The sequence below is a fragment of the Biomphalaria glabrata genome, chromosome 2 (assembly GCF_947242115.1).
Source record: "Biomphalaria glabrata chromosome 2, xgBioGlab47.1, whole genome shotgun sequence".
Lineage (NCBI taxonomy): Eukaryota > Metazoa > Mollusca > Gastropoda > Planorbidae > Biomphalaria > Biomphalaria glabrata.
Genome location: NC_074712.1, coordinates 16,348,298 through 16,375,289, shown reverse-complemented (window position 1 = coordinate 16,375,289; position 26,992 = coordinate 16,348,298). Strand labels below are relative to the sequence as shown.

The 26,992-nt window shown below is 36.2% G+C and overlaps 1 protein-coding gene across 10 annotated transcripts in view; it reads right to left on the bottom strand.

Annotated features, from left to right (window-relative positions):
* LOC106076846 (uncharacterized) overlaps nucleotides 1-26,992 on the bottom strand; it is a 38,572-nt gene continuing 11,580 nt past the window's right edge. For all 10 annotated transcript variants that reach the window (XM_056019392.1, XM_056019393.1, XM_056019388.1 and 7 more), the window contains exons 4-16: nucleotides 22,594-22,716; nucleotides 20,742-20,886; nucleotides 18,194-18,414; nucleotides 17,967-18,099; nucleotides 17,738-17,806; nucleotides 15,674-15,703; nucleotides 14,110-15,228; nucleotides 9,531-9,654; nucleotides 6,195-6,290; nucleotides 5,521-5,657; nucleotides 4,068-4,223; nucleotides 3,285-3,463; nucleotides 1-2,285 (exon numbers count right to left, since the gene is read on the bottom strand). In XM_056019392.1, the coding sequence (XP_055875367.1) occupies nucleotides 2,112-2,285; nucleotides 3,285-3,463; nucleotides 4,068-4,223; nucleotides 5,521-5,657; nucleotides 6,195-6,290; nucleotides 9,531-9,654; nucleotides 14,110-15,228; nucleotides 15,674-15,703; nucleotides 17,738-17,806; nucleotides 17,967-18,099; nucleotides 18,194-18,414; nucleotides 20,742-20,886; nucleotides 22,594-22,716 (2,706 nt within the window). In that variant the 3' untranslated portion in view covers nucleotides 1-2,111. The remainder of the gene's footprint in view (nucleotides 2,286-3,284; nucleotides 3,464-4,067; nucleotides 4,224-5,520; nucleotides 5,658-6,194; nucleotides 6,291-9,530; nucleotides 9,655-14,109; nucleotides 15,229-15,673; nucleotides 15,704-17,737; nucleotides 17,807-17,966; nucleotides 18,100-18,193; nucleotides 18,415-20,741; nucleotides 20,887-22,593; nucleotides 22,717-26,992) is intronic.

The following is a 26,992-nucleotide window of genomic DNA, read 5'->3' as shown; positions in this document are numbered from 1 at the left end:
AACTATAAGGAAGATAATTTTGCAGTACTGGTAATAGCAAGCTTAACAATTCAATTTTTTTTTTAAATCTGTTTTCTAGACATGTTATTTACTAACTGAAAGACAATTAATGTTTAAAGGTACTATGATAGTAGGTTATTCTCATCTCTAATAGTAATATTTTGTTATCCTGATATTTGCAATAGTCATCAAGACATCATCATATTTACCAATGTAGTGCTTCAGCAATTTTGGTAATACTGGTAAATAAAATAAGATTACATCACTTGAAGATTAAGATGTTGAAATTACTAAGAGGTACTAATGCTATACTAAAATATTGGAAAGAAATAAGTAGCTGCATTACACTACTATGTGTAGGGGAGGTTTTCCACAATGTCAAGGATGCTAAATTAAATTTCACCATTGCCAAACTAAGTAATAAACAAGGTTACAAAGACAGTTTGTGTGGAAACAAACTCAAAATCGGCCCTCGAAGTGGTCCATCCAGGCAGGTAAAAATGCAGGTTTCAATATTTTCAGAAGAAACATCTGAATAAAATTCTATCAAAGACAAATGACAGAGAATGAAGAAAGAAGGTTGACAGATCATGTGTGGTGCCCCAGCAGACCAAAGGATAGGTAAAAGTGAATGTGAAGTTAGATGTTAACCTGTCCTAACTGATGTCTTATGATGAATATCTAATTGTTTTGTTAAGGGTCAATCTCTTATTCAAATCCTTAAGAAAAAAAAAACTTCACAGTAAAACAAAACAAAAAAATTTGTTAAGTGTAATATTTTTGCTACATGGTACTGCAGTTCATGCGAAAATAGAAAAAAACTACTTATTAATTGTTGTTTTAAATTGTTTAACTTATATGCATACTACATTGATTTTTTCTTTAAATAACTTTTTTTTGTGTAAATGTAGTAGTTAGTATGACAAAACTTACATAACTTAGCAATGCAAATGTAATAAAAAATTTTTGACAAAAAATCTAAAACTTTTTGCATAAATATGTTAAAAATATGGTATATGCACATCTCCCCTTGTAAAGAGCCCCCTTGTTTGTTACTATTAATAATGAATAGTTGTAAATGTGGTGTATTTGTTTGAAAAAACTGCTTGCATAAGTGATTTAAAAAATTATATTTTTCGCTTTCAGAAAAGAAAAAAGTAGCCATTGCATCAGAACTTTGAATGGTCTAAAATATTATGGTGTCAGATTTTCACTATCTTTTCTAGCTTACTAGTTCTAAACGGGACGGACGAGCAGACAATCCACACAAAACTAATAGCGTCTTTTACCCTTTTGGGAGCGCTAAAAATGAGCTATAATTTTAACAATATCTCAAATGTGTGGAAGTTGATCTTTGTATCAAATCCTCTTTATATTACTGCTAGCAAGTCTAGTCTCCCACTTGTATTCAAATAAGTTTAAAGTCATAGAGTGTAAGTCTAATACTTCCTCTGTATTGAAACTATTTTGTGCTACAAACAGATGCACTAAGAAAATTGCATTCTGCAGTGCTAAGAAGTGAACACAACACTTCCTTTATTTGCTACCCTAGAATACCAGAAAGCAAGCTATTTGTAGTTTTTTCTGCTATACTGGTATATGAAAATCTTAAAAGAGTAATATAATCTAATAAAATGACGCAATACACATATTTGTTTATAAACGGTATTTAAAGCCATCATATTAAAAAAAAGTAGTGGCTATTGTACATAAACATCTATTGTACATCTACATATCTAGCTTATATATTTAGACTATAGCCAATGAGCCAATGTCTAAAGCTAGTAGACAAGCATAAAGTTAGATTAACCAATCTCTATACAGCGAAAATGACAGCCATTAAAAGACATTTAAATTAAGTACCATCTCATAATACATTTCTATGACTTAAATTTATCTTTATAAAATGTTTTTGTATCACAGACAAAAAAAAAACATTTTTGATAATAAATACACGTTACAAATATACTCTGTTTTTATTTTAATAAATATTTCTTGGGGTGTTGGTCAATTTCTTTAAATAAAGGACATAGATTTGGTTGCCATCAACCATTCTGTAAAGTGTATGCCTGAATATAACATAAACAAAAGGTTAGAGGTTAATCTATTCTTCAAAGTTCATCATTCTCTTTCTCAATGGTGACCTTAATCCAGTCGTAAAAGTAGGTGATCCGGGTGTATAGCGCAGGAGAAGTATCATTGCCACATCCCTGACCTGCACAGACTATGCCCACTTGATGCCAATGTCCATCCACGTCACACATCAAGGGGCCACCTGAATCACCCTACAATATACAAGATAGAAGAGGAACTTATAAAATCACTATAAAATCACTTTACACTTTACAATTTAGACAAAGTTATAAAATCATTACTTTTAAAAAAAGGCATATAAAAGAAGTTATTATTTTTTAACCTATACATGTTTTTAATATAAGTAAGATACAGATTGTATTGATTTGCTAACGGTTTACATCTTTGTCACAACTAAAAGGTAAGAATGTTGGATCATAAGACAATGAGACCTGGTGAGGCTAAAGGATAATAAATTGCAACAAGGAAACAGAAAATTCTAAATTTCAGCATTAACACCTACACTAAGATTTCTCTCATAAAAGTTATTTGTATCTTAAAGTGTATAAAAATCAAAGTTACAGCTTTATTTTCCTTTAAAGAATAGTCAGTTCTCTCCTGCAATAAGAACTAAAAGAACACAACTGGGGGAACAAGGCTTTATTTAGCTAAAACAACATGAATTGATGAAAGATATTCAGACACCAACACACTAGATCAACTACTTTTGAACACATTCTCATAATGTTACACAACATAAACAAGTATCAATGATTTCACCACATTTACCCCTCCCAGGTTTACATATATACTCATTAGAATGACTTAAAAAGAAGCCTATGTATTACTGGTCGTTTTTAAAGGGTGTAAAATGTACCTCTTGTGATCTATGGAAGCAGATGATGTAAAGCTCATCTGTTTCTATGGTCAATGATTAATGAGTACATCTTGTGGCCAGCACAATGACCAGCCATCTTTATGTATGCCAGGTATCAATTTTATAAGATTATATTCAATCTGTAATATGTTTGATAGAGGCTCTACTTTATAATGTCCTGTCTACTCTACTAGCCTCCAGATCATGTAATACAAGACGGATTGTGAGCCAAATTCTTTTAAGAATATCTTTATAGTGTACAGTGTACACAATTAAACTTATATACATTATGTGTAAACTTTAACACATTGTGAAATGCCAACTATTAGCCTACTTGGCAAGAATCCTGTCCTTCTGGTCCAGCCTTAGAACAGAGTACAGGCTCTTTGACAACAATGTAAGGTTTGAATGGATTGTCTGCTGGCAGAGCATCAACCATCGCTTGACATTTCTCTAACGTCAGCGTTGTTAAGGAGGCACTCATGGGGAACTGACTTCCAAAAACTGTTCCATCTAGGAAGAAAGACGTTTTGTTATCAAATGCTGTTATATAACAATTTTAACATTTTTCAAGGGTAAAAGGCCAAATTTGAAAAAAGTCCATTGTCTCAGTCTGAAACTAAAACTAAGGAAATGAGATGTTTTAGGAAGATGTTATACTTCAACACAAATAGACTCTTAGAGGCTTTATTTCTATCTACTATTAAATAGGCCTAAGTGAACCTTTTGATAAATGTTTTTAACCAAATATCAATACCAATTAGTCCTAATAAAAAAAAGGGAGAGTCATAGGTACCCACATATCTCTTTAAACTATTGTAGTACACTGTGCATGTTTTGAATGGACCTTGAATTATAATAGAAATGATATTAATAAAATAAATATGTAATAATTAAAAATTCATGTTTTTTGTCCTGGGCTTTTTTTATGAGGAAAAAAATGTGCAACTAATATGGGCCACATAAAGAATAATAATAAAATGATTTTTTTTTTTTTTTTTTTTTTTACTTTGGCAAAAAAAGTTTTGTTTTTTGCTTTCAACATGAAGATGTAATTATAAAATGTGAGTTGTAAACCAGTCTATTGTATTCCTAAACTTACTATACCGGTACTTACCAGGTATCAGGTTACCCCAACCACTGACATAACATTGTGATTCATTGTAGAATGTAGTGCTGTTGTCTAAGCAAACAGGCGACACACGTTCTGTCAGAGTCACAGGACTGTCAAGTTGTATCAGGGCTAGGTCATTGATAAAGGGAGCTGCTGAGACTGGAAAAAAAAATATTTAGTGCGACTAGTCAATCTTTGAAGTCTAGAAAGCAGTGCTGTTACATAAATGAGAGTTTTTATGGTTTAGAAGTAAAAATATGAGATATTACAAAATAACAGGCTACAAATGTTATATACAAAATAACAGGCTACAAATGTTTTATACTGAACACACCCACAAATGTCCTATGCCTGACATTAACATGTTAGTAACAGAATATATAAAATGTAAATTGAAGTGGTACCAGTATTTAGGACTTAACATAGGATTTATTATCAATTAGATACTGAATCTAATTAGTTATGACTTTCTTTCTTTGTGACAGATTTTTTCAGTTGGATGAAGACAATGTAAAAAAAAATATAGACATACATTCTAGTTCAACTAGTGTCCACATTCTAGTTTAACTGGTGTCCACATTCTAGTTCAACTGAAGTCCACATTATAGATCAACTGATGTCAACATTCTAGTTCAACTGGAGTCCACATTATGGATCAAATGTATGCACATTCTATTTCAACTGATGTCCACATTCTAGTTCAACTGGTGTCAACATTCTAGTTCAACTGGAGTCCACATTATAGATCAAATACGTCCACATTCTAGTTCAACTGGTGTCCACATTCTAGTTCAACTGATGTCCACATTCTATATCAAATGTATGCACATTCTAGTTCAACTGATTTCTACATTTGAGATCAACTGGTGTCTACATTCTAGTTCAACTGGTGTCTACATTCTAGGTCAACTAGTGTCTACATTCTAGATCAAAATGTGTCCACATTCTAGTTCAACTGATGTCTACATTTGAGATCAACTGGTGTCTACATTCTAGAACAACTGTGTCCACATTCTAGTTTAACTGATGTCTACATTCCAGATCAACTGGTGTCTACATTCTAGATCAACTGTGTTTACATTCTGTTGATGTGTGTTTTATATAGGTTGCACCAATCAGTGTTTGGGGAGTAACATCCCTTGTAACTGTTGTTGTCAACCAATACGGCATTAGATTAAACAGCTGATTTCATGTCTTATAAGTTATATTCAGAGTCTTGTTATTATTCGTTCATAATAATCAACACATTCTAGATCAACTGCGTCCACATTTTAGTTCAACTTGTGTCTACATTCTAGATCAAGTGGTAAGCCCTTCAAGAGATGTAAATAGAATATATTTTCCTACGCTGTAGGATCTTTTGATAAATATCAAAAGCTGTGATATATGAAAAGATCACAAGAAAAAAAACACTTTTGATTATTAGTATATTTAACACCTACTCCCTTTAACTCACTGTTATATTCAGGATAAATGAAGACTTTGTGAATGAGTCTCTCCTGAATAAAGCTGCTTTCATTGTCAGCTAGGTCATGGACTCCTAACTTGACTCTCCAGCTGCTAATGTTATTTAGACCACTGAATATTTCACTCCTACAAAACAAGAGAATAGTTGAAAGCACAAGATAACAGAATAATAGATGTAGATCACTAGATCTAGTTACAAAATGGTTAATACCAAAAGGGAAATTTTATGTTATTTAAATTAGTATATCTTTCCTGTAACATCTTTATCAACAATGTTCATATGACCTGTATCACCATAGCAAAAAAAAAAAAAAAACAACGTAATCAAAACGTAGCGTATATGCCTGATATTACATATCTTAAAATTACTGACCATTCAAATTTTCATTCAATAAAAGATTTTAGCTCTGAGTACTGCAATTAACTAACAGAAAATTTTAACACAAAGCAGACAAAAAACAACAACACTTTGTTTCAGCCTTTTATATTAAAGAAAAAATATATTTAAAAAAAATGAATTCCTATCGACACCAAAGTTTTAGATAATGGACTTTTGATCAACTATCATTTGCTTTACCACTCATGTATCAGTAGCACATTTCCTCATGAAAAATGACTATTATTATTATTTGCTTTCTTACTTTATTTAATTGTTACACTTACGCAAAGCAATGTGCAGCTGTGAGAACCCATTTAGGATGAATTAGACTGGCTCCACAAGCATGCTTGTAACCGGACAATTTGGTGTAGGAAAATTCACTTGAAGAGAAGATAAACATACACAATTTAGAAAGCTTGTTTTTTTATATAAATCAAAACAAATTTATGACATTTTTTATCACATAAGCTTTACAAGTTATATTTTCAAAAGATTTAAACCTTTGTATCCAAGCTAAATGTATAAACATTAGCTCTATAAACAACACAATTGTGTCAAAATGTCTTTACTCAATTATAATGTTACATTTAAAATCTTCATTTTTAATCATGTGTTTTTGAGACATAATAGACAAAGGTATCGTGGCGTAGCTAGGATGGGGGGAAGAATCCTAATTCGAATGTCTTCCCTGGCCACTACTTAATGGGGTCCCCAAAATGAATGTCCTAATTTTCTTTTACATTAAATATTACGCCACTGCCATGTAATCTTGCTATTCACGTGGAGTAAATAAATATGCTAGACATCATTGATCTAGATGATGTCATAGATACGTTTGCTGCACAGGAAGCAGAGTGAGATGATATGAATTGAGATTTGTTATAGATACGTTTGTTGCACAGAAAGCAGAGTGAGATGATATGAATTGAGATTTGTTATAGATACGTTTGTTGCACAGAAAGCAGAGTGAGATGATATGAAATGAGATTTGTTATAGATACGTTTGTTGCACAGAAGCAGAGTGAGATGATATGAATTGCGATTTGTTATAGATACGTTTGCTGCACAGGAAGCAGAGTGAGATGAAATGAATTGAGATTTGTCTCTCGTCAATAAACAACCCATATTACTCAATAAAACCTAAGAAAAATAGACACGGTTCAAAACATTGGTCTAAAGATAATGACAAAAGCAATTAAAACAACACCCATGAGAACTATGGAGGAAATCGCAGCCCTGGTCTCTCTGGATGAAAGAAGAGAAATAAAAATTCTTTCTCAATTCACTAAATTGGAAACCTTGGAGAGGCATCCAATCTAAAATCCTCAAAACTGGCTCTAAAAACCGTCTCAAAAAGACTTATTTCATACAGGAATCTCTAAACCTATAAAGGAAACACCAACTTGAAAAAATAACTCTGGAATCCACGATACACCATAATGAATCTCCACCCTGGGACGAAAGAGACCGTATTGAAAATGTTACCAAAGAAATCTGACTACATTCCAACAGCTCAAGGAAATAGTGAACTCTTTTCTACATACCAATTATCCTAGCAATCTGAAAATCAGAGTTTACACGGATGGCTCATCTCATAAAGCCACCACAAATGAGGAGCTGAAATACTCATCGATCAAGAAAAAACTAGCAAAATCCAGTGCAACTGGATAGCTCTCTGAAACCACAGGGTAGAAAGGAAAGCACAAGAACTAGCTGCTACTAATCACCCAAGTATCCCACACAGTCAGACTGTCTTTCTAACCGATGCGAAAACAATCCTCCAAAGCTTGGAAAACTCTGATTCCTCCTATAGCCTGTAAAATGACTTAAGACAGCATTTATAACAAAAAAAACAACAACAAACAAACTGTTCTTCAATGGATACCAGCACATATAGAACTAGAAGAGAATGAGAAGGCTGACACACTCGCCAAGAGTGGGAGAACGAACTCACAAATAAACATTGCACTCTATCCAGAGGAAATGAAGAAACTAATAATGAATAAAATAAATGAGAAAATGACAAGTTCTCATCAGAATCACAAGAAATTAAACAGAATTAAACAACATATGTACAGGAAGCTCAAAATTGGAGCCAGAGAAATCTGCCCATGTGAAGTGTCACCAGAGAATGCTGACCATGTTCTTCAAAACTGCTCCCTTTATCAAGAGAAATGATCAAGAATTATCAAGAAATGAAGAAACTAATAATGAATAAAATAAATGAGAAAATGACAAGTTCTCATCAGAATCACAAGAAATTAAACAGAATTAAACAACATATGTACAGGAAGCTCAAAATTGGAGCCAGAGAAATCTGCCCATGTGAAGTGTCACCAGAGAATGCTGACCATGTTCTTCAAAACTGCTCCCTTTATCAAGAGAAATGATCAAGAATTATCAAGAAATGAAGAAACTAATAATGAATAAAATAAATGAGAAAATGACAAGTTCTCATCAGAATCACAAGAAATTAAACAGAATTAAACAACATATGTACAGGAAGCTCAAAATTGGAGCCAGAGAAATCTGCCCATGTGAAGTGTCACCAGAGAATGCTGACCATGTTCTTCAAAACTGCTCCCTTTATCAAGAGGCCCGAAAAAGACACTGGCTACAAAACACCCTAATAGAAAGAAACTATATAAAGAGCTCTCTGATTTGGAAACCACTGCGCAGTTCATCTCATATATTGGTCTAGTCATCTGAACGCTCCAACATAAAAATAAGAACGAGGAAGAAGAAGACTAAATAAAAGAGTCTTAATGACTATTTTTTTGTTAACTTTACTGATATAATGTACCAGCTGGAATTTCGACATCAAGTCGTTATGTTGAATGTCAAAATGCTAGGGCCCCTAAAAAGGTCAGGCCTCTGGGCCCCCAAATCCCTAGCTACCCAACGACAAAAGTATGATGAAATATAAATGCTGTTATAATATTCTTATCATAATTTATAAAATACAGGCGATACTTTAAAAAAAAAGTTGATTACAACCTAAGCATGTCCCTCGGTTAATCTTGACATGAATGTTAATAAATGACACTGCCAAGTAACTTTTTTTTTGACTGATTCAGGAAACCCATTCCATTCTCTACTAGCAATAGGGAAGATAACCTACGCAACCGCAGTGGGCCCCGCAGTTTCATAGGCCCCGCGCCAATGATGGGTTTGTTCATATTCCTGTTACAGCAAAGGAAATGTCTAAAAATAGGGAAGTTGTTGCAATGTTGAAACTGTTTATATTACTAATTAAAATATGTAAAGAAATGGAACAGCTAACATATATACATTTTTTTTTATCTTAAGAAGATATTTTTGCTTAAATATTGGCTTTTTTTTTTGGTCTTTTTTTAGTAAAACTGAATACAAATATGAGTTTTGAAAAAAAAAATGAATCTCATATTGAAATATAATATCACAAAATCAAGCACGCTAAAACAAAACTTCTCTAGCCGCTGAAGCATTGAACAAACTGTGGAGGAGACCAAACCAAAGACGGTGATCAGAGTCCCTTTCAGGCAGTGTTAGTAAACAAAGATAGACTGAGTTACTGGTAAATTACTCAATAATCATTATATTAAGTAGTTTCACCCCCTATGAATGTAATATATGCTTACGGTAAGAAAAACATGGACACAAGCCAAGGCCATTCTCCAGGAGCATTAGAGAAACCACCGACTATTCTTTTCTTTCTTTCACCTTTTGTTGGTCCTTTAATTCCACAATGTGCCTGATTGATAACTGTCAAGGAAGCAAAACAGTTTTATAAGACAGGCCTATTCATGATATTATTAAACCAACAGGTTTTAAAGGATTTATATTTATAAAACAAGCATTAGAAAAAATAATACTTTTTAAAAACAAAAGCTTATCAAAGGGTTAGCTGCTAATTACTGCCATTTATCTGAAAATTACAGATTTCAAATTACTGCTATATAAAACAAAATTAATTAATTTGTGCTAAATGATTAGTTAATTGGTTACTTTTGGTCTTATGTTGTTTGTTAATCTTAAAATCTTATCTTATCTTAAGTAATTCAGACGTTACTTCAAAAAAGAAAAGTCCTACGCGTCATGCATCTAGTCATGCATGTTAACCAATGACTTAAGTTCTGCTTAGTCATAGGTTTTCCTGGCTAGCTCAGGCAACCCATTCCATGCTCTAATAGCGCTAGTGAAGAAGGAATCTTAGTGTATACAGAGAATTGAAACGGTTTACAGGCAAAAGCTAAATCATCATTTAAGTCTAGTATTACATAGTAATAAGTAAACAACGATCTTTAAAAAAGGTAAAGCGACGGCTATTAAGTTTAGGGGACTTACTGAAAGCTCCTCTGTCCATTATTTGGTTAGTAATTTGTCAGCCATAGTTGTCTGTCTGTATTTGCCCACAAATAGAATATTTCTAATGATTCAACCATGACTATTGTTTGTTTATTTGGAGGATCAATTTGTACGAGGTATTTCTTTCGTGTCTTAAACAAATGAGGCAAACTTTTTAAAAATCTATCTATCTATCTATCTATCTATCTATCTATCTATCTATCTATCTATCTATCTATCTATCTATCTATCTATCTATCTGTCTGTCTGTCTGTCTGTCTAGCTCAATCTGTCCAACCGACTGCTAACATGTTTGTTTTTATAACTATAATTATTATTATTCATTGGCCTCCTTCAATCGTAGAACGACTATGGTTCTAAAATCTTCCGACAGATCCATTCTATTAGCCAACTAGGCGGATATATTTCTGTCAGCGTCTCGCCACCAATACTGATGTCTTTATTTAAAGCCCTGCTGGCTGTTGGTCTTAACTTGTGTGTGTTGGGGAGTGGGGTGGCATTGTGCAAGCCTTAAGTCTTATCAATGCGCATCAAGTCAGCTAGTTGGTCTGGCTTGGACAGATCAACCATATCGTTCGCAAAGCGCAAGTTAGTCCTTTTTTTCCTCCAATGCTTTCAGAAACTTCGTAGCCCTCGAGAGCATCTTCCATTATCCTTTCAAGGGAGAGTTGGTGAGTGTAGGCAGCCTTGTCTCACTCCGTAATTTTAAACCAGTTTCCAATGTTGCTGTTGAAGAACAGCGCACTTTATTGGGTAACTTTTATTTTATTTTGATTTACAGTGTACTTTTCAATTGTCGCCAAGAGTACCGCATGCCATACTACGTCGAAATCTTTTTTGAAGTCCATAAGACTTGAACAAGAGTCTGTTGTGTTGAAGGTATTTCTTGCAGAGTATCCTGAGGTTTCTGTTGTGTTGAATGTATTTCTTGCAGAGTATCCTGAGGTTTCTGTTGTGTTGAAGGTATTTCTTGCAGAGTATCCTGAGGTTTCTGTTGTGTTGAATGTATTTCTTGCAGAGTATCCTGAGGTTTCTGTTGTGTTGAAGGTATTTCTTGCAGAGTATCCTGAGGTTTCTGTTGTGTTGAATGTATTTCTTGCAGAGTATCCTGAGGTTTCTGTTGTGTTGAAGGTATTTCTTGCAGAGTATCCTGAGGTTTCTGTTGTGTTGAATGTATTTCTTGCAGAGTATCCTGAGGTTTCTGTTGTGTTGAATGTATTTCTTGCAGAGTATCCTGAGGTTTCTGTTGTGTTAAAGGTATTTCTTGCAGAGTATCCTGAGGTTTCTGTTGTGTTGAATGTATTTCTTGCAGAGTATCCTGAGGTTTCTGTTGTGTTGAAGGTATTTCTTGCAGAGTATCCTGAGGTTTCTGTTGTGTTGAAGGTATTTCTTGCAGAGTATCCTGAGGTTTCTGTTGTGTTGAAGGTATTTCTTGCAGAGTATGCTAAGGTTTCTGTTGTGTTAAAGGTATTTCTTGCAGAGTATCCTGAGGTTTCTGTTGTGTTGAATGTATTTCTTGCAGAGTATCCTGAGGTTTCTGTTGTGTTGAATGTATTTCTTGCAGAGTATCCTGAGGTTTCTGTTGTGTTGAATGTATTTCTTGCAGAGTATCCTGAGGTTTCTGTTGTGTTGAAGGTATTTCTTGCAGAGTATCCTGAGGTTTCTGTTGTGTTGAATGTATTTCTTGCAGTGTATCCTGAGCTTTCCGTTGTGTTGAATGTATTTCTTGCAGTGTATCCTGAGGTTTCTGTTGTGTTGAAGGTATTTCTTGCAGTGTATCCTGAGCTTTCTGTTGTGCTACGTTCTTGTCTAAAACCCGCTTGTTCTTCTGATATAATGTTGTCAGCTATTTAGCTGGTTTAGACAACTGTAATTGTCTGCGCTGGCACAGCTAGGACTGCTAGCCGTGTGACATACTGCACTCCTCCTTAATCTTCGGACTCGAACACATGCCTTATTATCTTTACGTATCAAAATATTGTGAAATGGCAAGTAAAAATATTAATATGAAATAATATAGTATTAAAAAATACTTTAAAAATAAAGCTTATATTAAGCAAAGTTGTATCAATTAGTTTGGACTAGTCATGTAATTAAATTTGTAATAGAGTAACAATTAAAAACGCTTTTTAAAAAAAAAGGGCGAACGACCTGAATTTGAACTCATGGCTCCAGCCTTCCCAAACAAACACGGTAACCACTCCGCTAGTGAAGATCTTATAAACATGGAAGATTGTAGAGTTATCTCTTGTTTCTATAGTCTCGTCCTATTCAATGTTTGCGTTTACTAAGACTCAGACGACGACCTTCAAAGGGGACTAATTCAGCTTATGTCACCAATTCAGTCAAGAACACTTTCTTTCCCTTGTTCGAGATAGCTAAGAAAATAATTAATTACCAATAGTATATTGGTAAAGTCAAGTTCCCCTTTCAAACTATTGGGCAGATGATGTTTCTTTGACCCACGGGTAACGAGGGTGTCATGTGGCCAGCACAACGACCAACCGCCTTTACTTTTTTGCCCCAACTAATGTTAGGTACCCATTAGGGCTGGGTGGACTCAGAGGCGCCCAAAGATCCCGAAATTTAAAATCTCAGTCTTTACCAGGATTCGAACCCGAGACCTCTGGTTCGGAAGCCAAGCACTTAACCACTCAGCCACCGCGACTCCAATAGTTAATTAACTAATAGGTTTTTGTGTGCGCGTTTTCTTTTTTTTTTACTAATTCTTATGTTGTCATATAAAAGAAATAATAATGGAAAATGTCAGCTTGAACCGAGATTGGGTGTGGGAGAAACAACGTGTACAAACTTTTTACCAGACAGAGTAAGTGGATAATGTAAAAATCGCGTTACGGCAAGATGTTTTGTTTCTGTTTCTGTATAGTTGAATACGATAAGTCCACATGCAAGCACAGAGATTTATATGTAAGGTCTGATATAGACCGATTCAAAGAGTAACAGGATGTGACCATTTGAGTCTATTGGCAGTGATTTGACCACAATCTTATTTGTCTTGAATGAAAGACCTGAAAATGATCTTGAAATAAAATACCATTATGGTTTCCTTCAGTCTGGAAACGACTATGGATCATTTCATGGAAATCAGAGGATTGCCTGGGCATTAGCTGTGGTCGGAACCATTTCAACCACACATCAGTTTCCACCCCCATCACCACCCAGCTGATATATCCAAAGGAGCGGCAAGTGCCGATACAGTTTGAGGTCAGCAGCGTCGCAGGAACTCAGGGTTGACTCCCATAGCCTTTCTCATGATTGGGTAGAGCTGCAAGGCAGCAGAGGTTTGAATTTAGAATTGTTCTTCTCCTAGGTGGGCAGCCAGCCATGACTAACTAGCCCCTCCTGTCCGAAGCTTACAGGTGTCGGCGCAAAGACAAAGGCACATTCCTAGTTCCATATGCTAGGACAAATTTGTAAAACTGCTTCTTCTTTCTTAGTGCTATTAGAGCATGGAGTGGGTTGTCTGAGCCAGACAGGAAAACCGGTGACTTGGCAGAATTTAAGTCAATGATTAACATGATTGACCTAGGAACACGGGTAGGACGTAATCATTTTTTTTAAAGTAACGTCTATGTTTCATAAGATAAGATAAGCCAGTTACTCGCTTTCACCTCTTCTGCTCTTTGTGAGAAACATGAGTGGTACTACATTAAATAGTCATGTTTAATATACTGTGAAGCTTTTGATATTTTATAGATGGGTTTTCATTTATTTTATTTTTTTTCACTAATTATAGACTAGTTTGTGTAGGCCTACTAAGAAAAACGAACAGTTTCGTTTTGTTCTCAATAAATGCAAAAAAAAAAAAAAGATTAGAATGTAACCCATTACCTGAGTTTTTCTGGTTAGTTGTGACAGTGTCATGAAGAGTTGTTGAGACAGAAAATGATGAGTTTTGGTTTTCGCTGGCACGTGACTCACTAATATTGGATGTATTCGTGGACACATTGTGCTGCTGAAGGAAAAAGTTATTTTCTAATTCTGAAGAGTCACTCACGGACTCATTGCTGTTAACTGATGTAAGAGCTCCAGTCACTATTGAGTCATTCAGATAATCATTGTGTGAAGTATCGTTTCCATCGTCTGCATCGATTATATGCGACAAGTCCAGAGTCACTGGTGTCAACTCTAGAAGATCATCCATTTTCTTTGTTTGAAGACCGTGCTTCAGTTTATCGTCATCGGGTGAATCAAAGTTGAAATGAAACAAATCTTGTAGTTCACTACTGTTGAGCACATGGGCAGGTGGGTTGTATATATAGACATTCTCTTCCAATAGAACCGGGGTGTTAAGTACGGGAATATCTGATGTCCCAGTTTCCAGAGTTGAAGTTGAAGAAAGTGTGGTGAACTCTACTTCCTTCCTCTCAATGACTGTAGCCTGTTCAGTAGCCTCAACTGCCATTTTCGCTGATTCTGTAAGCAGTTCAGTTGTGTACTCGGCAGTCTCTTGAAGAGCAGAAGTTTGGGATCTAGTTTCCTTATTTTTGGGGGCTAACTTGACCTCTTCCACATTTGATGTGGTGGTCGTTGAAGAGTCTTCATAATTTGAATCATTGAGATATTTGTCTAACAATAGTGTACTGTCAGCTATGCTTGTTACGTTGTCTAAATCATCTGATAATGTTTGCCCTACTTGAGAGTTATTCTCTTTGTCTGTTATCAGATCAGATACTAATGTGGTGCTTACACTTGTTGAAGATAAAGAATTGTGTTTTAAAGCTTTTATTGTATCCGATGTTTCTATTGGCTTCTCTTTCACATGGGAGCCATTGTCTCTGTCTGTTATTGTCTCAGATACTAATGTGGTGCTTACACTTGGTGAAGGTACAGAATTTTGTTTTGAAGTTTTGATTGTACCAAATGTTTCAATTGGCGCTTCTTTCACGAGTTTCTTGTGGTGTATAATGTCGATAAGATTTGGGACAACTTTTTCTGACTCTGAAGAATCTAGAAATATAATTCATTATAAATAAAACTAGAACTTTCTACTATCACTAAACTTTAACTAATATTTATATACTATAACCAGCCCAGATACTGTCGTTAAACATAGATCTAAACTCTACAAGTCAAACATCCAAAACAAAACAGTGGTATATAAGAAAACAACCATATTTGTAACATGCAAGATGAGATTTACTGACATTAAAAATTGCTACTTCAGTAGAATAATGATTAGATATGTTGAATTTACTGAGCGTGTTTGGTACTTCCATTTACTTCACAAGACATAGAAATAGACATGACAGAGAAGAACTCTACTGGCAAACCAGGTGTCGCAGAACTAATCAATCTATTCTTACCCTCTCAATCCATTACATTTAAAGAGCAACTGTCCATTTAAATCTCTTATTTCATAACCAACTATTGGAAATACAATGACTTCACTTACATTCTGTGTATTGCTGGTCACTTAGTACGTCTAAGAGAAAAGAAACAATTATAAATTACGAACTGTATAATAACAAAAAATGTGATTTAAATAATTGTTACATTTTTTTATATTAATGTCCAATAATGGTATGCACTCAGGAAGGTCGCCTCGATGGTACCATGTTTAAATCCTTCCTACAGCCATCCCCCGACGACTAAAATATAATCTTCAATTCTGAAAGAACATCCGAAACATATAAAACACAATAAACGAACGTTGTATCTGGAAGTGCACGCCACAAAGTGTTAGATTCCTGTGTTATGCACGTTTCCAAAACGAGGCTGCATGAAAATTCAAACAGTTACGAAAAAGTATTAAAAATCACAGACCGTGGTTAAACTAATTGTTCATGGGTTTATCTCAATGTTTACTCCCCGAAGATAACCCCACACACACACACAAAATTCTGTTAGAAAAGAAAAAGATGTTCCCTTAGGTCCTGTACTCAGTGACACCCTGGGGTTTATGTGCGGCTGATCAATGATGGAGATAATGAGACCAAAGTATTACCCAAACATTCCCTATTTCAGAAAGTACAACAGAATACGGTTGTGATTTGAAGACTCAGTGCACCAATAGAAGCCCGCAACCAACTTAAAGAACCATGAAACTTACCCTATAACACAACAGATCTGCTACAAACAACGACTGCAGCTATAGAGTAATAAGTGTAATCTATATTAGTTGATATTGCAGTGCCAACAACAGTTACAGCCCTTCTTTAAGGACAAAAGAAGTCTAGAATCAAATCGTCCACGATTCACAAGATGGAAGACTATTTTGTATTGAGAATGTGGATCTTGGTCTAATTGATTAGTTTGCCCAGGTAGGACGTAGCTTTTTAGAGACGACTTCTGCTTTCCCTATCGGGCATGCAACATTATAATATGCATCTTCATCGTTTGTAATAACGCTTTCAAGTAAATGAGTTTTTATATTTCTTCAAGCTGTGTTTGACCCATGTTGACGGGGATACCAAATGTGACAGCGTAGACCTGCAGACAATAAGCATAACTTTTATCGAGGTTTATCCAAAGACCAATTTTAGTGCATCTCTATCGAGGTTCTTCGTCATCTCTTGTATACATAATAATTACATTTTATATAGCGCTACTTTCATGCTTATAGCATGCTCAGAACGCTATGGTCCAATCTCAATTGTGGACCAGTGGGGGATATCTGGGAGAAGGTTTTCAGTGCTGCCTTTAGGCGCTAAGTAAACACAACTCTGCTCGAGTCGAGTTTTGAATCATAGGTAGCCAAGCCAAGCCAAGTTCAAGCCAAGTTCGACCACGCTTCCCATATTTAATTGAACTCCTGAGAAATGAAATAACGTCCGAAAAATTAAGGGCCCCTCAGTCGGTTTGGTTCACGCCATGAGATACCGAATGCTTCCTGATTCGTTTTTTTTTCAGCACATAGTCGATGACTTGCAAGAAGAGGAATGCGGCATATGATAGGCATACACCTTGGTCTCACACTCGTCTGATGTTGAGGAACTCCTTTATTCCTTTGTGTTGACGAAACAACTAGAAGAGCTTTAAATATGTCGCAGAATCTGAACACATCGTTGAGAGATGCTGTGGTGACATGGTTACTGTGTGGTCAACCATGACACACGGTCAAGTGTTGGGTATCGAGAGTTAGGGGACTTGGGGGGAAGTGACGAGTGTGTAAACAAGAGAGAGAGAGAGATAGCCAGCGAGTGAAGTATGAGATCTGTATATAACGTTGCCGTGTATATATGTTGTGTTAAAATGTTCGACAATTAAAAGGCAGCAGAGACATTACAAAAAATACGCGTTTTGGATAGGCCGATTTCGAGTTTTTGTGAAAACAAACTTGCATTGTTAACTTGTGTTTTACTCACATGACATTTAAAACAACTCTTAAGGAAAGGAAAAGTAGAACATATTCCAATGAATCAAATGAGTGAAACTCTCATACATTACCTTTATCATAATGGGGTGTAACTCTCATACATTACCTTTATCATAATGGGGTGTAACTCTCATACATTACCTTTATCATAATGTGGAGTTTTCCATGCATCTGACTCTAGCTCTTGCACTTGTGAAATCATTTGTCCATCTGGGGAATATTTTTGTGTTTAAAAAATCTTTGAAAAATAGCATTTACCAATTTAAAAAAAGATTAGTTTTAAACAGTCCAGATTTGTTGGATACGTGCGTTGTACCAGTGAATTCCTAGATGTTGTTGTATTGAAATGTTGACTTCAAGATGTACTTACTGCAGACATTGGTTCTCAAGTTTCCAATGACAGACTGGCCAGGAGAAATAAGTTTAAAACATCGTGCCCGTATTGGTGACTCGAGGTCAAGAGTGATCAACTTGCTGGTTGACTTCTCTAAGGTGACAGTTATCTAGACACTCGGGGAATACAAAGGTGTAAAACACTTTAAAAATATTTCTTATACATATATGTAATGATATTAACTATCTAAATTATATACCTACAATGTTCATTTTCTGGGTTTCGTACCGGGACCATTCTTCACAAGATTTACTGTAGTAAATGTCAAGTTCAGCGACTTTCTCCGAACTTTCTTGTTCAACTTGTATCTGCAGCCAAATCAAGACCACGCTGTGAGCATATTTCAAAATACGTCCTCCAGCCGCTGTCTTCTCGTCAGTGATTGGATGGATATTGTTAGAACACGTGTCCGCTTGGGATTGAACTGAAAACGTTTGAAAATATTTGAGATAGATAGACAGATAGGTAGATAGATAGATAGGTAGGTAGGTAGGTAGGTAGGTAGATAGATAGATAGATAGATAGATAGATAGATAGATAGATAGATAGATAGATAGATAGATAGATAGATAGATAGATAGATAGATAGATAGATAGATAACAATGGTGATAGAGGCAGGGGCCGAAGAGATGAAAATAAGACAGTGAAGAACGTGAAATTGGGACGGGGGGGGGGCCTAGGAGTTTGACCTAGAGACGTGAGAAGTAGTGACAACTTGACGAGAAGCTGGATACAAGGTGATTGGGTGGCTGAAAGGCTAAAACCGCTTGGCCACCTATCCAGGGTTCAAACCCCAACTAGAGCAGTGTTCTGTTGTGCTGAGCGCATAAAGACAGTACGGAAACCTTCTCCCAAATACCCCCTCCCCCTTAGTCCCCGCTGGTCCACAAAAGAGATTGGACCATAGTGCACTGAGCATACTATAATCATGACATGATGCGCTAGATAAAAGCAATACAAATAATGCAAGGGGAGACAAGTCAGAGAAAGGGGGGGGGCAGGGAGGATAATGTGAAAGAGTAAGTGGTCTCTGTCACTCTCTGTGTCCAGTGGGTAAACATACATTTCTCAGCATTTCTTTTATAGCCTGGAAGTCATTAGCTGTTACACGCAAAAAACCAGATATTTGGTAGTTAGTAATACATGTATAGAAACTTTATGAAGGTTAGTGACAGAAATAATAATTAATAAAACATATTTTACCCCCACAGAATTCTTGCCGACTGTAAACCACATGCTTCCACCGGATCCAATAGAAATAGAAACCGGAAGTTGTTTGATACATTTTTTTTTACATTTTTATTTTTCAGTCGCCAACTAAACAAAGGACGAGAACTCTTTGATGTCAGGCTCCAACATAAAAAAAAGTTACGTATATTTACAGCAGACGCCAGTTTAATTTTTAGCAGATATTAGCTGTACTAAAGGAATAATAACGGGTTGGTTAGACAGGATCTTAACAGTGCTATTAGAGCATGGAATGGGTTGCCTGAGCTAGCCAGGAAAACTAGTGACTTAGCAGAATTTAAGTCATTGGTTAATATGCATGATTAAATGCATGACGCGTAGGACGTAATCATCTTCTTTTTTGAAGTAACGTCTGTATTATATAAGATAAGAAGATAAGATAAGTTGGGCATTCCCCTCTATAGGTTTGGTTGCCCAATAATATTGTTACGTATTTCTGAATCTTCTGGCTAGATGTATTAGTTGGCACATAAATAAAAACACTGCAAAGAACTTGACGACTCAACTTTCAGCTTCATATAACTTTAATGACTATTAACTCTAACATTACTGTAACATGTAGCGTAGAAGACTGTACAATATCTGTCAGTTTACAGTTAGCTATACTTCGTTGCACTGCATCTCTTCACTTCGTTGCAATTCCTCTCTTCTCAACTTGCATCGAGCCGTATTCCACAGAACAGACCAACGACACACTTCCCAGTGTCGCTCCAGGTCTCCAAAACTGAACCAAGTCGTACTCAAGTCTACCTAATCAGAGCCGCACACGTCTTACATCGACTGTATCGACTGTAACGGCTCAAGTCCACTGTTCGCTGTATAGACTTTAACGACAGTAGTCCACTCCAGTTAACTCTACCCTAGTTAACTTGCATCGAGTCGTACACATTTCTCTTCCACAGAGCCGCACACGTCTTACATAGTCTGTATCGACTGTAACGGCTCACTCACGACTCCATACGACTGACTTTCACATTAACTCTCTGGCTTATATAGAGTCCCTAATCGCTTGTCCAAAGTTGCACAAACACGGCTAGTATCCTCTGAAATAACACGTGAGGAAACGTCATATCCTGTCTTTATTTATACACGTAGATTCCAGAAAACACTCGATGCAGTGTCATCAAGTCGGGGTCACACGTAGTGACCTTTATCTGTCACTGTTCATTAGTAACTGTCCCCCAATTAGATCTGTTCGTCCCCTGGAACAACACGTGTGGACACGTCACATCCTGTCTTTGTTTGTACATGTAGATTCCAGGGAACACTAGCTGCTGTGTCATCTCGCCGGGGTCATACGTTGACCTCTACCTATCACTGTTCATTTGTAACAATATATAAAGATTCTAGGTATGTTGTCTGGGCATATTGTCGAGAGGAGAGAGAGAGATTCGGTCTGTGGTCTGGGTATACAGAGAGAGAGAGAGAGAGAGAAATAGAGAGAGAGTGGAAGAAGCGAGATATGGGTGGTCTGTAATAAGTCTGTATCATTAAAGTCTTACCACATCCAAGGAACTCAACTCTCAATGCAGGGGCGACCCCAGAAAATTCCATGGGCTCCAGCATCACACAAGACACAAACTGAACGTTGCGCAGGAATACAGTCTTAACGTCTTTCTCATCACGTGAATAGTTGATGCTGTAGTTCTAGACAAGGACAAAGGGGGAGGAGGGGGAAATAGCCATGAATAAACTGGTAGAAAAAATGCGTCTGAATATTTTAGTTTGTCACTCCTACACTGTCTACACACACACACACTCACATCTAGGACACCTAGATTAGAGATTAGATTAGAGATTAGATTAGAGATTAGATTAGAGATTAGATTAGAGATTAGATTAGAGATTAGATTAGAGATTAGATTAGAGATTAGATTAGAGATTAGATTAGAGATTAGATTAGAGATTAGATTAGAGATTAGATTAGAGAAAACTGATGCTCTCATGGGACACCATCTTAGTGAGTGTAGTAGGAGGGGAGTAAAACCAAACATGTCTAAAGCAAATAAAATAAAGCAATATGAAGTTTATTATCTATGTAATCAAGCATAATTAGATGTAGACAGTATAGAAGCACTAATTACTATTCAACAGCTGTGCTGTGTCGAACACTTTAATCCCGCATTGGAGACTGCCGTATGCCAAAGGCGATCTTCTTTGGAGAGCTTAAAGTTAGGATGACTAACAGAGGTGCCCCCATAAGCGCTATAAAAGGTGAACTTAGGCGCCATTTCGCCCTGACTGGCATAGAGAAAGTAGCTGGCAGCAGAAAGAGACAGTTGGAAAGCTCTCACAAAGGGTGCGCGACAGACATCTGAGACTCAAAGAAAAGCCATTTTAGTAGACAGGCCCAGAAAACATTGTGTTGAACCAAGTTGAGGTATAATGTCGTCAAGCAGTACTGACATAAGTGATGTCAGTAACATTATTTTACTTAAAACATACGGATTAAAAATCCAGAATTAGTTTCAAGTGTTTATTAAGAAGAAAGTTTCTAAAAAAAAAAAGAATTTTAAAAACCTTATCTGACCAACATTTGACATTACCTAACAAAAAACTAACACCCATAAAATAATAACAATAATTATTATTAATACTATAATAATAATAATAGTATCATTTTGATCCTTGTGGAAATTCATCATACAATTGTCCATTACAGATAACAAAACATAAAGTTAGCAAACGAAATGCTCATACACAGTTTGACTTCAACATTATTCCTACATGTGAAGTATGCATCAGACAGTTGGATTGTATTTGAACAGTTTGGTCTTTTTACGTTTAAGACGGTGTTTGCTTTTAAAATGATGTCAAATAGTTGTTGAAGTGTTCGTTTGTTAGTTGCTAATGAAGTTGCTTAACACGAGCCTCGTTTTGAATATTATTTTAAAATATTTTCCTGTGAAGGCCACAAGAAACATTCTTAGATCTTCGAAACAAAGGGCCACGCTTTAGAACTTCATAAGTAGCACCCACAAACATACATAAAGTAATGCATTTTAACATTTTCCTTTACGCACTTGAGGCCCTATTTTACATTGAATTCCTAGAATACTTTTCGTACTTACACCTGCTCAACGCAGTGATTTATTTTTATTGGAGAGTAGAGGGTAGGGGTAACATGATAAGTAGCATATATACATTAAATTAAGAACTATTAATTAAAATAATTATACAAATTGTGTAAGCTCTCTTTACCATTAACAAATGTAACTGCTTGCTAACTGCGAACGAAGAAACGATTTGCCGCTGATCTACCCAAAGAAAAAGGCATCAATATGAACCTCGTGTGTCACATGCTGCTGTCTTATATGTACAATCTATGAATGAATCCTGGGTAATTAGTTTTACCTCTGCCTTGTAGTTCAAGCAGTCTAATGATGTGGAGACTCGAAGGGACGATACTCTACCAGACAATTCATCTTCTACCTGGACTTGTAAGGCTGTTAACAGTACAGGTTGAGAGACGCTGATCTGAAAATAGTTCATTTTGTGAATACAAAGCCAGTAGGCAATCTTCAACACATACACAAGATGTCTTTGTTCTCCGCGTACATATTAGGTATTCTACTTACAGCCTACTGTGGGCTTTAGTCTTTAGTTAGAAGTGAATACTTCTAGCATTCTGGGCTTTAGTTAGAAGTGAATACTTCTAGCATTCTGGGCTTTAGTTAGAAGTGAATACTTCCAGCATTCTGGGCTTTAGTTAGAAGTGAATAATTCCAGGGATTCTGGGCTTTAGTTAGAAGTGAATACTTCCAGCATTCTGGGCTTTAGTTAGAAGTGAATACTTCCAGCATTCTAGGCTTTAGTTAGAAGTGAATACTTCCAGCATTCTGGGCTTTAGTTAGAAGTGAATACTTCCAGCATTCTGGGCTTTAGTTAGAAGTGAATACTTCCAGCATTCTGGGCTTTAGTTAGAAGTGAATACTTCCAGCATTTAGTGATTTGTGTATTTCACGAAATGGAGATAATATTTAGGTCGTCCTAACCCAAGTAAGACCCTGTTGACGTAATAAACTCAACCAATGAATACAATCATAGTATAATTAAGTATAATCGGAGTTTATCATAACAAATGTGCTAAGAACCTTATTAGCTGTTATAGAACTTTTAAGAGCACACAAAATACAACAAGAAGAGAGTGACATATGGCTTTGAGATAAGGGGCCATAACTTAAACAATCACCGACTTTTTATAAGAAGTTCATTTTTAAGAACACAAATATTTAACATTGATCAACTATCTCAAATTTCTCACAATCTTCCCTAGTTATTTTTTTTTTTCAAAATTAAAAATGATACACAAATGGTCAAATAGAATTCAAAGCGCAGATGTCTACTACCTTGCGAATGCAGAGCGTATTAAAAAAAAAGTGCCCTCATTATGTTATGTCCTACTTCTGCCTTGTGGACGAAGCTTGACACCCTCCCCCCCCCCCTTTTCCCTCTTTACATAAAATTGACACTATCACCAAGCGCATTTGGTTAAAGTGGAGAAAAATGCTGGGACCTGTAGCACAAGTGTACTCATGCCATATCTATACTAAACAAGACCCTAAGCTGAGCTATGTAGATATATGTCAGAGCTAAATATTTCTTGGAGGCCCTAAACTATAAGCCAGTATAAGCCTACATCTTGTGTTGCCTATTGGTTAATCCGGTCCTGATTGTACTGGATAGATATTTCAACTTTTCCTATTCTTATTATTTTACCTGCTCCACCAGGTTTGAATGGAGGTAAGGGGGAAATGGACAAGGACTCAGAGTCGTCTCCCAGGATACGCCACTGATGTTGCCTAATGAAATGTGTCCTGCGTTTTGTTAGCATTAGGGCTCAGCAAGACGTGTGGTAAATTCTAAACATTCTAAAACAAATTGTGTAAATACTCAACACGTTCTTTCGCAGAATAAATTATACAAGACTAGATCAATATACATGCCATATACTAGTCTTGGATCCATTTCACATTAGGACTACAGTTCCTAGAACTACAATTTGATAAGCCATGTTCAGTTAGGTACTTGATAAAGTTTACCTTGATAAGTGGTTTTGTACAAAATAGAATACAAAGAAGCAACAGTTGAAAAAAAAATTCTTTAAGCATAAAACAAAGCTTATATGAGGGAAACAACTGCGTGAATAGGCTTACAGTCATATCTCTCAATATTGTAAGATTTATTTCCCTTATTTCCCTTTTTATATCAAATTTAACTCATTATCACTTAATTGGTTAATTATTTTATTGATTCATATTTTGTTAAGAAAACTGAATAATTGTGCAAAAGTTTCAACTTGATCCGAGAATGGGAAGTAGGAGAAATAATCTGCACAAAATGTGTACCAGACAGACAGAGTGTGTTGATATAAGCTTTGTACCAGACAGACAGAGGGAGTTGATATAAGCTTTGTACCAGACAGACAGAGGGAGTTGATATAAGCTTTGTACCAGACAGACAGAGGGAGTTGATATAAGCTTTGTACCAGACAGACAGAGGGTGAGTTGATATAAGCTTTGTACCAGACAGACAGAGTGTGTTGATATAAACTTTGTACCAGACAGACAGAGTGTGTTGATATAAGCTTTGTACCAGACAGACAGAGTGAGTTGATATAAACTTTGTACCAGACAGACAGAGTAAGTTGATATAAGCTTTGTACCAGACAGACAGAGGGAGTTGATATAAGCTTTGTACCAGACAGACAGAGGGAGTTGATATAAGCTTTGTACCAGACAGACAGAGGGTGAGTTGATATAAGCTTTGTACCAGACAGACAGAGGGTGAGTTGATATAAGCTTTGTACCAGACAGACAGAGGGTGTTGATATAAGCTTTGTACCAGACAGACAGAGTGAGTTGATATAAACTTTGTACCAGACAGACAGAGTGAGTTGATATAAACTTTGTACCAGACAGACAGAGTGTGTTGATATAAGCTTTGTACCAGACAGACAGAGTGAGTTGATATAAGCTTTGTACCAGACAGACAGAGGGAGTTGATATAAGCTTTGTACCAGACAGACAGAGGGTGAGTTGATATAAGCTTTGTACCAGACAGACAGAGGGTGAGTTGATATAAGCTTTGTACCAGACAGACAGAGTGTGTTGATATAAACTTTGTACCAGACAGACAGAGTGTGTTGATATAAACTTTGTACCAGACAGACAGAGTGAGTTGATATAAACTTTGTACCAGACAGACAGAGTAAGTTGATATAAGCTTTGTACCAGACAGACAGAGGGAGTTGATATAAGCTTTGTACCAGACAGACAGAGGGAGTTGATATAAGCTTTGTACCAGACAGACAGAGGGTGAGTTGATATAAGCTTTGTACCAGACAGACAGAGGGTGAGTTGATATAAGCTTTGTACTCTAACTTAGAACGGACATTGAAGTAGGCCTAGATACTGGAGAGGTTTGAGACCAATTTGACCGATTGCTCCAATGGGGCCCCGCGTCTGGTAATATGCATTTAGCATATCACTATCAGTCATGGCTCTTGCACAGGCTTTTAAAGATTAGGACTTAAGGGGTTAACATTTTTAGTGTATCGTACGATTGGGTAACTTTAATTAACCCACTGGCGCCTATTGCGTTTGATTTGACTCCAATGCATATTGTATAACAAATGATGATATAATGATCTAATTAAAAGTAATGGTTGTTATTGTAACCAAAAAATTCGACGAGGGTCCTCGCAAGTATCCATCACATTGAGCCCCGCAATTCGTATCTTTAGAGCAGTTACAAATGATTGATTCCGTTCTGTCGTACAAATGGATTATTAACTTTTCCTCTTATCATTTTAAAAGTAATCCCTAAAAGGCTAATAAAGGGAGTTTGTGATGTACACAAACTCATAGGCAGCATTTGAGGGTCTGTTGTGCCCACACATGAAGTCACATATAATCACATGGCCAAATGTAAAGGAGAGCGGCAAAACTGTCATGTTTTATCAAAGATTTGGTTATCTTACTTTTGTATGCATAGCATGGCTAAGAGTGCAGTGACGCTTTAAATAGTTCGCACCACAGAGCCAACGTATTAGCGGAATGTTTGTATCTTTGATCCAATGTTTTTATATCCCTCCTGTAAGTATTTCGTATTCAGCTCCTCCAGGACTGTGATGTCTAGCGTGCAAGGTAGGCTACCAATGTCAGTATGCAAATTAGAAAATATTTATTCAGTATACTGAAACAGCAACAGGTAAATTAAAGTCTCACAAGCAGGGGCGGACTGAGTGTTAAAATCGGCCCTGACATTACCATACAATCTGGTCAATAAATAGTGTACCTTGTGTGGGCCATCCTATTGTAGACCTACATGTCCTCAAAATATGTTACGCTGAATAATGTTTAAAAAACTGAGTGCACGGATATGTAGTATTACGTCAAGTGTTCTGTTTTAACATTTAGGTAGGCTGAACAAGTACAGTACAATCACAACCTTAATTACTTTTGAATTGAATTTTTAATTAGATGATTTTGAAATCGTTGGACATTACTTAAGAGTACATAGACATTGAAGACCTAGCCGCGCCCTAATTGCGAACTACTCTGTGTCACATCGTCCAAATCATCTTCATGTACGTCATCACCAACTTCACCATTCCCTTAATCATTTTTGAACAGTTGTCCTGGTACTGTTCCACCAAAGAAGGTCTTTGCGAGCCCCCGAGGACCTTGTGTAATATGATCTAAATTTTTAGTTTGCATTTCTTGACAATGGTTAACGGGTCATCGTGGGT